At 36.4% G+C, this 12,468-nt stretch overlaps 3 protein-coding genes across 6 annotated transcripts in view; 1 reads left to right on the forward strand and 2 right to left on the reverse strand.

Moving 5' to 3' along the window:
• Positions 1-285: 285 nt before the first annotated feature.
• LOC106170129 (uncharacterized) lies at positions 286-2,692 on the reverse strand. 4 transcript variants are annotated; one of them, XM_087018319.1, is made up of 2 exons: positions 2,522-2,692; positions 286-2,033 (listed from the first exon to the last, which is right to left on the reverse strand). In XM_087018319.1, exon 2 carries the CDS (start codon positions 2,031-2,033, stop codon positions 924-926), a length of 1,110 nt encoding a protein of 369 aa, XP_086874445.1. In that variant the 5' UTR covers positions 2,522-2,692; the 3' UTR covers positions 286-923. The 4 variants fall into 4 exon arrangements, with proteins under 4 accessions (XP_086874445.1, XP_086874443.1, XP_086874444.1 ...); XM_087018317.1 differs by having other exon boundaries at positions 286-2,046; positions 2,522-2,661; XM_087018318.1 differs by having other exon boundaries at positions 286-2,046; positions 2,387-2,566.
• A 1,433-nt stretch (positions 2,693-4,125) lies between these two features.
• LOC106170130 (uncharacterized) lies at positions 4,126-7,014 on the forward strand. The gene is made up of 2 exons (XM_013549875.2): positions 4,126-4,150; positions 4,732-7,014. Coding segments are annotated over exons 1-2 (1,116 nt in total). The 5' UTR covers positions 4,126-4,148; the 3' UTR covers positions 5,846-7,014.
• Positions 7,015-10,896: 3,882 nt separating this feature from the next.
• The window catches only part of LOC106170113 (centrosomal protein of 70 kDa), an 88,938-nt gene continuing 87,366 nt past the window's right edge, over positions 10,897-12,468 (reverse strand). Inside the window, exons 17-18 of the mRNA XM_087017694.1 lie at positions 12,234-12,313; positions 10,897-11,772 (exon numbers count right to left, since the gene is read on the reverse strand). Of these exons, the coding sequence (XP_086873820.1) occupies positions 11,711-11,772; positions 12,234-12,313 (142 nt within the window). The 3' untranslated portion in view covers positions 10,897-11,710. The remainder of the gene's footprint in view (positions 11,773-12,233; positions 12,314-12,468) is intronic.

Here is a 12,468-nt window from a genome sequence, read left to right on the forward strand (position 1 = left end):
ATATTTATATTTAGTTATTATGTAAATTTGTATTTAATATAAACTGATTGAAAACTGTTTAATATTAAGAAAAAACAGTGACTTATAAGCCCACCGGGGCTGGGTGCAAAAAATAAATTAATTAATTGACAAATTAAAAAAATTAAAAAGAAGGAAACACCTTGTGCACTTTTTCCTTAAACGACGTTCTACATTCTTTCCATCAATAATTGAACCATCTACGGTATGACATGGTAGCCAGCCCGTGTCCCCATGAAGTGCTAGGATAGGTAGAAATCGATGAAATCAGGAAAAGTAAGGAATTGGTTTATTTTGAGTGTTTTCACTATGAGAATACATCTAGAATCCCCAGACTTTAAAAGCATACTAAGTCTAAAAGGGTGCAATACATGAAAAATGCAATATCTTATAGGACTGAAATTAGTTAAAAAACATACCAGAAATGTAAAGAACTACATACTCAAGTGATAGGAATATGTACTGTCTGTATTATAAACATCTCCATGCCTGCCAGTGACATATGAAGACCCCCAGAGGGCTGCAATTATTTAAGTACGCTTTGGTGTGCAATGTGACCCATCAGTTTATTATAGTCCTACTTCATGTGAATGAGTATAATTTGATCCTTATCTCTTTTTTTTTGGAGCATTTATTAAATGTGTATGTTGGGAGAACAACATTAACCCGTTTCCGAGTTTCAAACTTTTAATTCTGCACAACTACACGTGAAATTCGCCAGTTTACTTTATGAAAGTGGTTAAATTACCTTTATTTTCCTGCATAATTTATGTTTGTCCAACGAGGCAAGATAATTTTCGTTTTTCTTTTGGTTGTCCACCCCCTGCAAAAAATCCTGGGTTCAGCACTGAAAGTAATGTCTTACTGTTTTCCTTATAGAGGGGGTAGAACGTATAAGAAGGGAGTTAGTGCAAGGGAAAAACATCAGGAAAGAAATCGGGTTCATCCTTCTCATTCCCATACAGGATTTTCTTTACTTTTGGTAAACTTCTCCAGTGCAGAATCCTTTGAATACCTGGATGGGACTTATTGAATGCAGTGGTTATAAACTTTGTGGAAACTCTGTATTCAACACTTTGTTTTCTCCTGGCTTTCCCTGGAATGTCAGTATACATGGCCTGTCCCTTAAAAGTCTGAAGCAAGTTAATTTTCCCCCCTTTAGCGGTTTCAACTGTGTTGTTCTTGTTAATCCACGTACGAAAATAGTCACGCGATATACGGAAGTCTTCAGAATCGGTGTAGGCTCCCTTTAACATATTGATCGAGTGATGCCTTGCATTATTTGCGTACACCGCATTGCAAAGGACACGATTTGAATTATAAAACATCGCAGATATGTGAATGACAAACCACTGAGCAAAGAACCATGAGGTGTGATCTAAATCGCTTATGTATGGCAACAAAAAGGAAATTGTGTGGCGGTGAAACCCGTTGAAAATAGCATCGAAGTTGTATTTCACCCCAACTGGGGCTGGAGCATCGTGCTTGTTAAAACTATATCTTGGAAACCCAACTGCCGGTTGGAAATCGAGTAAAAACATTTCAAATCGATCATAAGGGTTTCTTGGTAATTTTCTTCGCCACCAGCGTTTTTTATTCTCCTCATTAGTTAGCAACAGATCATCGTCCAGAAATAGGTAGTACAAGTAGCCGCCGTCATTCCTTTTAGCTGCACGTTCAATTGCTTCCCAAAGCAGCCGGTTACGACCTGTGGCATGAGTGCTATTCGGAAAGTAAATGTCGCCTGTTTTGTCTCTGTAAGTCAGCCATATTATTTCTCTATTCGGCGTGGCCTTGAGACCGGGAATAGGGCGTCTTGATGCACCTTGGACGAGATAGACAAACTGCGATTTTCTTGTCCTTTTGGGTGAATCATTTTCACCTGTGCTATTAGATATTGGAGAACGGGTAATCACAGTGTCTGGGACATCCAAGCGAGCCGTATATTGCACCCACAGGAGTATCACAGAGCCAACAGCAAACAAGAATACGTGAAAGCATTTCTTCATCGCCATCTGAGACCCGATCCTAAACAAAAATAAAAAGAACAAAATTAATTAAAATAACCTTGATGTTCCTCTGAATTCTGAGGACGCTATGCTAACCAGCAGCGCATTTTAAATAATATGCTGTTTTGAGGATGTTCTCTTTCATTTGAGACAAAATAGATCGATTGTATTAACAAAATCAGAAGCATATCGATATAGGCTACTATTGTTATTGAGGCTGATAATGTGGTTTAAAAGATTTGAGATTTTTTTATTCAAGATAAATCACCAAAGCAAGAATCAAAAGGCCACGAATGCATTCCACTCAGTTGCTCGGTTGCTTCAAAGGGTAAAGGTATATATGCTATCACAATAAGTACCTGTAACTATTCTTTTGTCACCTCACGTATCACTAACACTGCTGCTGCTAGTTATTCTGATAAATTCACATCTACTGCATAAAACAACTGGCCACGAGTGGGCGCAAACTAACTCCCTTGTACATTTATACTAACCTGGGTTTTACCAGTACATTTGTCCTGCGTCCGTTCGCAGGCTCTATTCTAGTATTGTACACCGTTGAAGACAGGATACAGTACAGTGCGGTCAAGATATGAATCTGTGTATCGCACGATCATCGACCCTACGATATATGTGTGTAAGTATGCAAATTATCATGATGGTCTGACCAACAATTTTGGTAATTTCGGTTTAATTTGCATTTAATGATAAACTTCTCAGCTGCCCTGCATTATACATGTACTTGCACACGTATATACTGGGGAGGGGGAGGGGGCGGTGTCACCGTACAGTATTATTTGCCATGCATTCATAGGGAAATAATGAACTTCCATAAAAAACAATACTTTTGAAAAGAAAATTGATAACATCGCACTTAAGGTGATCTGGAGAATGGATTCATAAAATTTTAATTGTGGTCATCGTTTGAACATTTACCTTTGTGTGATTTGTCTTCGTTGGCACTTGAAGGCACTGTGCGTACAGCTCCCCCCCCTTCGAAAAAAAGTTAATTCCTAATTGATAAAATATTTAATTGTTTCACCCAAGTCCTCTTTTTAAAATTCCATGTCTTATGAACAAAATTTCCATGAGAATCGACCTTAAATCATTATTCGTAGATGCACACAGGGCGATAAAATAATAATAATAATAATAATAATAAATAGTACATATTTCACGTAATTTCCATATCTAAATCTTATAAAGAACCTTAATAAAAAGAGATATTCCAACTAATTTCTAGATTCAATTCTAATCATAGCAACATAAATAATTGCTTATAAAACCTTAATTCATACATGTAAAACGCCAGTACGATACAATACAAAGCTCCAAGAATGTCGAACAGGTTTTATTTGTCATTCTGTTGTGGTGTCCAATTCACACAGCCCCTACCATGCCAACCTGACAAGGTAACAGGAGAAGCCGCCCTACTACTAGACTCTTCTTTCCTGCCATGTTCTTCTTGTAGCTCGTACTGTGTATGTAGCTCCAAAAGTTCGTAATCAGGAGATGTCATTTTCAGAGCCATAGGGTGCATTCCCAGATCGATCCAGACGTTTAGATTTAGATTGGCCTAACTCCTAACTATAACTAATTAGCTTTTTTGGAGGAGGGGAAAAGTTGTACGACCATTAGGTGCGATGTTATCAACGTATTCTTCTCAAAATTATTTTTGATTAAAGAAAACGTTTACGATGCCCCTATGAATGCATGTCAGTTAATGTCAGCTGACACCGCCCCCCATAAATATACATGTTAATGAAAATTTGCATATATATGTATCCATTGGTCAAAGATCGTGCGGTAAATTGATGCATATCTTGCCTGCATTTTATTGGAGGGGGGAAATAATTGTACGACCATTAGGTGCGATGTTATCATCGTATTCTTGTCAAAATTATTTTTGATCAAAGAAAACGTTTATGATTCCCCTATGAATGCATGTCAGTTAAAGCACTGACACCGCCCCCATAAATATACATGTAAATGAAAATTTGCATATATATGTATCCATTGGTCAAAGATCGTGCGGTAAATTGATGCATATCTTGACTGCATTTTACTGTAACTTGTCAGTGTACAGTATTAGAAGAAAGCCACCGAACGGTAAGTACAAACATGTATGTAATAAAGAGTAAGTTTGCGCCCACTCGTAGCCAGTTGTGTTCTGCAGTATATGTGAATTTAGCAGAATAATTAGTAGCAGCAGTATTATTGATACGTAGTTGACTAAAGAATAGTTACAGGCACTTTTTGTGATAGCATATACCTTTACTCTTTGAAGCAACTGAGTCTGAGTAACATGTCATTTCTCGCGAATTAAGGCATTCTTACGTACATTGTATTTTTGTTAACAAGTTTACAAACCCCAAAAAATCCACTGTAACATTTATTAATCCGAAACTGTATACATCAGTCACACATAGCGGCACATGGGATTGATTCAGGGTCTTTTGATTCATAATTTGGACATTTATCTTTAAAGCAAAATCTTTTAAACCACTTCATTCATCTCAATAACATTAGCATCTAACGAATATAATTTTTAAATGACTTTTTGAGTACAATCGATCTACATGTTGTACTTCGTCCTAAATGAAAGATACTTTTATTCTTTGAAAATGTGCTGCTGGTTTACATAAAAGGGCACGTATACAGAGGAACACCAAGATTAATTAATTTTCTTTTAATTTTTGTTTAGGATCAGAACTCAGATGGCGAAGAAGAAATGCTTTCGCCTATCCTTGTTTGCCGTTGTCTCTGTGATACTCCTGTACGTGCCATATATGGCTCGCTTGGATTTCCCAGACACTGTGATTACCCGTTCTCCGATATCAAGTAGCAGAGTAGAAAATGATTCTCCAGAAACGACAGGACAACCGCAGTTTGTCTATCTCGTCCAAGGCGCATCGAGACACCCTATTCCCGGTCTCAAGGCCACGCCGAATAGAGAAATAATATGGCTGACGTACAGAGACAAAACAGGCGACATCTACTTTCCGAATAGCACTCATGCCACAGGTCGTAACCGGCTGCTTTGGGAAGCAACTGAACGTGCATCTAAAAGGAATGACGGCGGCTACTTGTACTACCTATTTCTGGACGATGACTTGTTGCTAACTAATGAGAAGGATAAGAAACGCTGGTGGCGAAAAAATTTACCAAGCAACCCTTTTGAACGATTTGAACTGTTTTTACTGGATTTCCAACCGGCAGTTGGGTTTCCAGGTTATTTTTTTCACCTCCCTGATGTTCCATCCCCAGTTGGGGTGACATACAACTTCGATGCTATTTTCAACGGGTTTCACCGCCACACAATTTCCTTCATGTTGCCATACATAAGCGATTTAGATCACACCTCATGGTTCTTTGCGCAGTGGTTTGTCATTCACATATCTGCAATGTTTTATAATTCAAATCGTGTCCTTTGCAAAGCGGTGTACGCAAAAAATAAAAGGCATCACTCGAGCAATGGAGCCTACACCGATTCTAACGATTTCCGTATATCGCGTGACTATTTTCGAACGTGGTTTAACAAGAACAACACAGTTAAAACCGCCAACGGGGAGATTATTTACTTGCTTCAGACTTTTAAGACACAAGCCATGTATTTGGACATTCCGGGAAATGCCAGCAGAAAACACAATATGGAATACAGAGTTTCCACAAAGTTTATAACCACTGCATTCAATAAGTCCCATCCAGGTGTTCAAAGGATTCTGCACTGGAGAAGTTTACCAAAAGTAAGGAATATTCTCTATGGAAGTGAGAAGGATGAACCCGATTTCTTTCCGGATGTTTTCCCCTTGCACTAACCCCCTCTTTATACATTCTACGCCCGCCACAAAGAAACCAGTTAGACATTTTCACTGCTGGACCCAGAATTTTTCTGAAAGGGGGTGGACAACAAAAAAGAAACGACAAAATATCTTGCTTTCCTGGACAAACATTAAATATGCAGGGAAAGAAGTGGTAATTTAGACACTTTCATAAAGTAGACTGGTGGACTCACATGACGCTGTGCAGTATTAGAAAAAAATTAAAACTCGAAAACAGTTTTATGTTTTTCTTTCAGCGATTTTCGACAGGGTTTAAATTGGTTCTTATGGGGACATTGCTTAAATCAACAGGTCTTTTATATAGATATGAAACACACATGGTGTATGCCTTAAATATTATGCACATATATATATCATGTATCTTTCTATCCGGCATAATTTCGAATTTAAATAGGGAATCTTATGTAAATGGAGAGCATAGAGTAGGAGTGACCACTGACCAGTACCGATAGAATAATAAAAACCCCTTGCTTCAACCCCTGAGTTCTGATCGAGTACGGGCGGGGAGACGGCAGTTGCCGTCTATAAAGGGCTGTAACAATGTATGTTCCACGTGTCCTACCCTTTACCACTGGTAGCACCAGGACCACAGATTGATTTATCACTAAACATTCACAGTTATGTCTCAAAATAAATGATAGCACTTTTCTCACATACTTACCAGGGTATCTGCGACCTACCCTCTACCAGGTTCACGGTTATTATTGTGGTCATTTTTTTTTTTTTTTGCTGAATGACATCAGACCAAAATGACTGTCTATTTATCTAGAGACTTATCTGTGAATATCTGTGAAAAATCAATCTGTCGCCCTGGTAGAGGGTATCTGCGACCCTGGTAAAGGGTATATATACACACACACCCCACATCCTTCTCGGGTGCGGACACAAAGACATCGTGATGTCCTACTCCCAGGTTCAAAATTTCACTCAATTAAACATAAACTAATATGCTCTTCAAAAAAGAGATATGGATCAAATTATACTCTTCTACCGGTACACGAAATAGAAGTTAAATAAACTGCTATGTTATCATTATATTTCACATCTAAATAATTGCTGTCTAACAGCCCTCTGTGCGTCTTCATATGTCACAGGCATGCATGGAGACAGTTTTTATATAATAAAGACAGTACATATTGCTATCACTTGTGTCTGTCAGCGTAGTTCCTTACATTTCTAGTGTTTTTCACTAATTTCCATCCTATGAGACATTGTATTTTTCATGTACTGCACCCTTTTAGATTAAGTTGTGTTGTGAACCGTTCAAAATGACTTTCACTTTAGTTTATAACTGTACTGAACTTCAGTGCATGTATCAATTTCCATTAAAGAATTAACTAATCTATGGGCTCCGACATGACTCCGGATTCGACTCAGTCTTTCACTTTACGTGCACAGAGAAGCATAACAGAATAACCTTACATCTTCAGTCTCAAGTCTAAAAGTGTCTTTATTATGTACAACATTCACATTTTATACACACTATCTACAGGGAATCTATGCGTACAAGTGGCTGCTACTTATTTACATACTACTAATTGTTGTGCAATATTAACAGGTGATATGTATCTGTCTCAGGCATAGGCCTACCTATGGGCCTCTACAGAAAATAATATTTATGTATACAGGACAGACGCAAATAAGATAATAATAATGTGGAATTGGTGCAGGAGTGCAGAGTATGCTTTGGAGTTCGGATTCAGGATATACTCTCAGTGAAAGCGATTCGTTTTTTTTTTCAGAGTTCATCGAATTCTACTTACATGTATTCTAGCTCTAAACGAGGACACAGGACGGGTACCCTGTAAGTGCCGTAGGTGCTTCAATTATTGATGGAAAGAATGAAGAACATCGTTTAAAGGAAGAGTGTATACAATATTTTCTTTTTTTTTTGCACCCAGCTCCAGTGGGCTTATAAGTCACTTTTTTTCTTTATGTTAAAAAATTTCAATCAACTAATACTAAAAACATATAAATACGTTAACTAAATATAAACGTGTACCTAATATTTCTTACAGATTAAAGTTTTCAGATCGTAAAGGCGCACTCGGTACATGTAGGCCCTACCTCTGGTAAATATTATATATATATATTTTCCATTACTTTTTAAAGTTTTTCTAACCAATCCAAATTTAAAAAATCTGAATCGTTCTCCAAAATTCTTGACATCATATCTTCTATGAGGTTATATGTACAGTAAGCCGAACATCCACATATAAAATGCCTCTCGTCTTGTATTTTTCCACACTCACCAGGCCCGTAGCCAGCTATTTCAAGGGGAGGGGGGTCTTTTTCTGAAAAAGTGGACCTTTTACCATATAATCCCCATGTACCTAGGTCAAATTTTACCCAGAGTGGACCTTTTTCCAGCAAAAAGGGGGGCTCTTTCGAACCCCCCGAACCCCCCTGGCTACGGGCCTGCTCACACATCTATATCACACACACTCGTTCCTCTACACTTTCCCTAACAAACATGCCCGTCTCTTTGGGGTGGTAAACCTATCCTTAACTGTGTCGCCAATAATCTTGTCATTTTGTCAACTGTGACATATTTTTCTACCTTACATTCCCTTTCAAATAGTCTGTACATGTACGTCCCGAGTTTATCATAAAAGGGAGAATCTCTCCATTCTCTCGACACCAAATCTCTCAAGCTTATATAGGCCTATATTACCGCACAACTATCCACATCTACCTGTACAGGTACACTAGCTCAAATTTACTTGTGATGCTAAATTCTTGTAGTACAGTATATAACTCCCTTGATAAGTTATTTTTGCGCTTATTATGATATATGATAAAAAACTTTTTCGCTGATCTTGATGAATTCATTAAAATCAGTTTGGTCCAATATCTCAGCATATTTAACCACCTTATGGGAATGGGAATGCAATCCGTCTCTTCGCGGAGCCCCAATACAGTGGCGGATTTTGAGGGGGGATCAGGGGGGTCCTGACCCCCCCTTCGATTTCTGGTCCCCTCTTGAAATGAAAAAAAAATTGACTAACTGAATCATAGTTCTAAACTGTTCCAGGCCCCCAATCCCACACCATGTCTCTCTGTGTGTGTGTGTGTGTGTGTGTGTGTGTGTGTGTGGGGGGGGGGGGGGGTCGGCTTCGCATCTACGGATCCCCCTTCAAATAATCCTAGATATGCCCCTGTAATATAATATGGGTGCAAATTTATTAATACCTGCTTTTAAATGACTAAAGCCCCAAACAGTAGACGAATATTTCAACTATGATTTAAACTTGATGTTTCAGAGACTTTTTGCTTCATTAATAACTGACACAAGAGTTCCACCTTCAGACTCAGACAATAGTTTACACATGGTTTAACACCAGGCTCATAACGTACGTGACGATTAATGATATGAACGGCAAACTTTTAAAATTTATTATAACTGTGAACACATGGAAACTGGCCAATTTCTTAATTGGTGCATGCTTTTGAAAAAAGATAAGTATTAGTAACACTATAAAACACACATAAGACCCCATCATTACAGGCATTTACTGGCGCATTAATTTACATAGCAGGAAACTTGATTGCTTATTTTTAGCCATATTATAGTTTAGATTATCAGTATAAGATATTCTTAATCACACATCTCATGGGCGTAACTAGGCATACGCACGGATGCACTGTGCGTACAATTTTTTTGGCCAACCATGATATTATTTTATATAAATTCACGGAATATAAAAGAAATTCCTCTGCTTATTAAAGTCACCTGCATGTACAAATCCTCTGTATCAATTGTATAGGCACAGTTGTTCTTGCAAACTGAGGTAAACAATGCCTGTAACCTTAACAAGTCCTATCTTAATCGTCCATCTAACTGATACTTTCTTTACCTCTTAATTGGAGGGTTCAGTGGCCCTCAACTCTTCTGTACCCTCTTTCTTGAGAATATCTAGCGATATTTATTTAAGAAGGAGCTAGAGAAACAAAGGAAGAATTTTTCCTGCAAAGCTTCAAAGAATTTTGACACGGACTTGACCCAGCTTACCCCTCCAAACTAACAGGGTGACATGGGCAATTTTTACAAACAAATAATTTAACTAAGATGTATCAGAGCTCTGTCGTGTCGTACAATTGGTTGTTTTTGGGAGCCTTGCATCCACATGTATGGTGAATGAAACATATATGCGAAGCTAGCCTCCTTTTAAATAAATATACCGTTCTGGGTAATAAGAATATTGAAACTTTTTTAATTGCGAGAATATTTATGACTAATTAATGATTTTATTATTAATGGAAATTAAGCTGCGATGTGTGGTACATATGCTGTAATTACGCTGTCCTTCATTCCTGCATTAGTCTACATTTTGCTGGGAATTATAAAAATCTGTGCGTACAATTTTTAAAGGTCTGGTTACGCCCCTGCATCTGAATCACAATGGCATTATACAGTCCCGTTGAAAAGAAATTGTTCATTATCACTAAATCTATCGTCTTCATAATGATTATTGTAGAAAAGAAATTGTTCATTATCACTAAATCTATTGTCTTCATAATGATTATTTGATATGGAAGGGGATCATTTGATGGGTACTAGTATCAAATTGCAGGATTTGGATTTATATCACAAAACCCACATATAAAGACAGTGTCTGCATATACAGGTAAAAACTTGAAAAAAAAATACAATTATTTTATCAAATACATTAGCTGAACAGGTCTGGTGATAATTCAAAGTGACAGATAAAAAAAAAAAAAAAAAAAAAAAAAAAAAAAAAAAAAAAAAAAAAAAAAAAAAAAAAACTCGATATCTAGATTTTGAAATAAACTTTTCTTCTAAAAAATTCATTTGGAGTATATTATTAAGGCCAGTCACATGATCATATCAATGGGGGTGAGAATATGTGTACGCGCATGTGCACGCACGTGTGCAGGGAATAGAAGCCTCTGGTGCCCCCAAGCATTCCAGAAAAAGAGCTGACCAACATCTATTTTCAATAGTATTGCAACTATCCCCAGCACTAGTGCATAGTCCATTCCAATAATCTTCAATGAATATCAAAAAAGTGGAAAGCTACTTTTATTCAGATTTAAGCATCATGACTGGAGTGTTACAAAAACTGCGGTGTGAAATTCTGATACAAGAAGAAAGAATGATGAATTGCACATATGTATTTGTAAAAGAAAAATATTTATAATTTTGGAAACTGAATGTATATTGTAATGCTAAGAAAACAATTTCTTAATTTTTAAAACTGTTATAATGTGGTGAAATATAAAACTAAACAGGCAACACAGAAAGTACTTAGTGTACTTTAACTATTGCAACGTATGACTGGAAACCAACATGGTAAAACTAATTTTCTGAATTCCAGTCATTAGACTACAGACTCTAGCACACTCTCACTAAGGCACTGCTTGGCTTAGCTGTATAACAGTTAATGTCGTCATGAAATAAAACAATTTAATATAAAATGATTATTGTAAAAGTATTCTAAAAGTTTCCTTCACAAGTGTGTAATACAAATAAACAGACCTGATAAACTAAATTTTTTCCAACCACTATGACAGTATAATTTTATGCAAATTCTTCCCAACTTTGTGTTGTAATATTTATACTACTGCTCATATCTATAAATATAAATAAAATTCACAATAATATGCTATTTTTTAGACTTCCAATGTGTTAGGCTTAATAGAAAACTTTTTACTGTGGAATGTTTCATTCACATCGTTTTTTTAGAGAGTATGAGAGATAGTATGTTATCAAAAGTTCAGCAGTCAAGTACAGAATATTTTGTGTCTTCATGTCCAGTTTCATTCCATTATAATCATCATTCTTATTATGCTTGTATACAAGTCGGTGTGGCTGGCTGATCATTCTGTTAACAACTTCAGAGCTCTCACTGCTGGGATGACCTGGTCTATACGGCTGACACCTGTTAATAAATAAATAAATAAATAAATAAATAAATAAATAAGTTAAAAAAAAATAAAATGTCAGTGATTAAGGCCATGTGCAATTTTGCTCAAAAGCTGTGGAAAAATTGAACATTCATTTTTTATTAATAATATGTCGAATAATACATAAAGTCTTTTACTCACTAATAAAGTAATGAAACAAAAAATACTGAAGTTACTATAAATTAATTTATTAAACTAATGAAATTATTGAAGAATATCATAAACCTTCACTATAATCTTGTTTTACAAAAGTAAGAGGGTTAAGCTCCAAAACTAAATTTAAGTTAAAAAAAGGGCCTTCAAAAACAAATGATTTTTTTTGCTTTACAAACACTAAATAGACCATTTCATTCTAGTTTCAAAAGTTCAGCAGTCAAGTACAGAATGCCATGCCAACATACAATATTCACAAATATATTTAAAATATATATTATACCTAGAATATCCATGAGTTTATCCATCATTTCCTGGAAAACTGGGAAGAATTCATCATGCTGCTCAAGGCGTTTACGGACACTGGAATGAATAAATATAAGGTATGTGAAAGCTTGAAAAAGGCAGGCAATGGAAATTCTTCTTAAAGAAAAGATGGTTTCATTCTTCTTATAAATAGTATGGTTTCAAAGGAACAAATCATTCAATTAACATAAATATCCAAGCTGCCTTTCTGC

Source organism: Lingula anatina, chromosome 7, assembly GCF_051362555.1.
Source record: "Lingula anatina isolate TDL-2025a chromosome 7, LinAna3.0, whole genome shotgun sequence".
Classification (NCBI taxonomy): domain Eukaryota; kingdom Metazoa; phylum Brachiopoda; class Lingulata; order Lingulida; family Lingulidae; genus Lingula; species Lingula anatina.

Bases quoted from the DNA above. Each gene is read 5' to 3' on its own strand.
- LOC106170129 (XM_087018319.1), bottom strand. From the start codon at position 2,033: ATGGCGATGAAGAAATGCTTTCACGTATTCTTGTTTGCTGTTGGCTCT.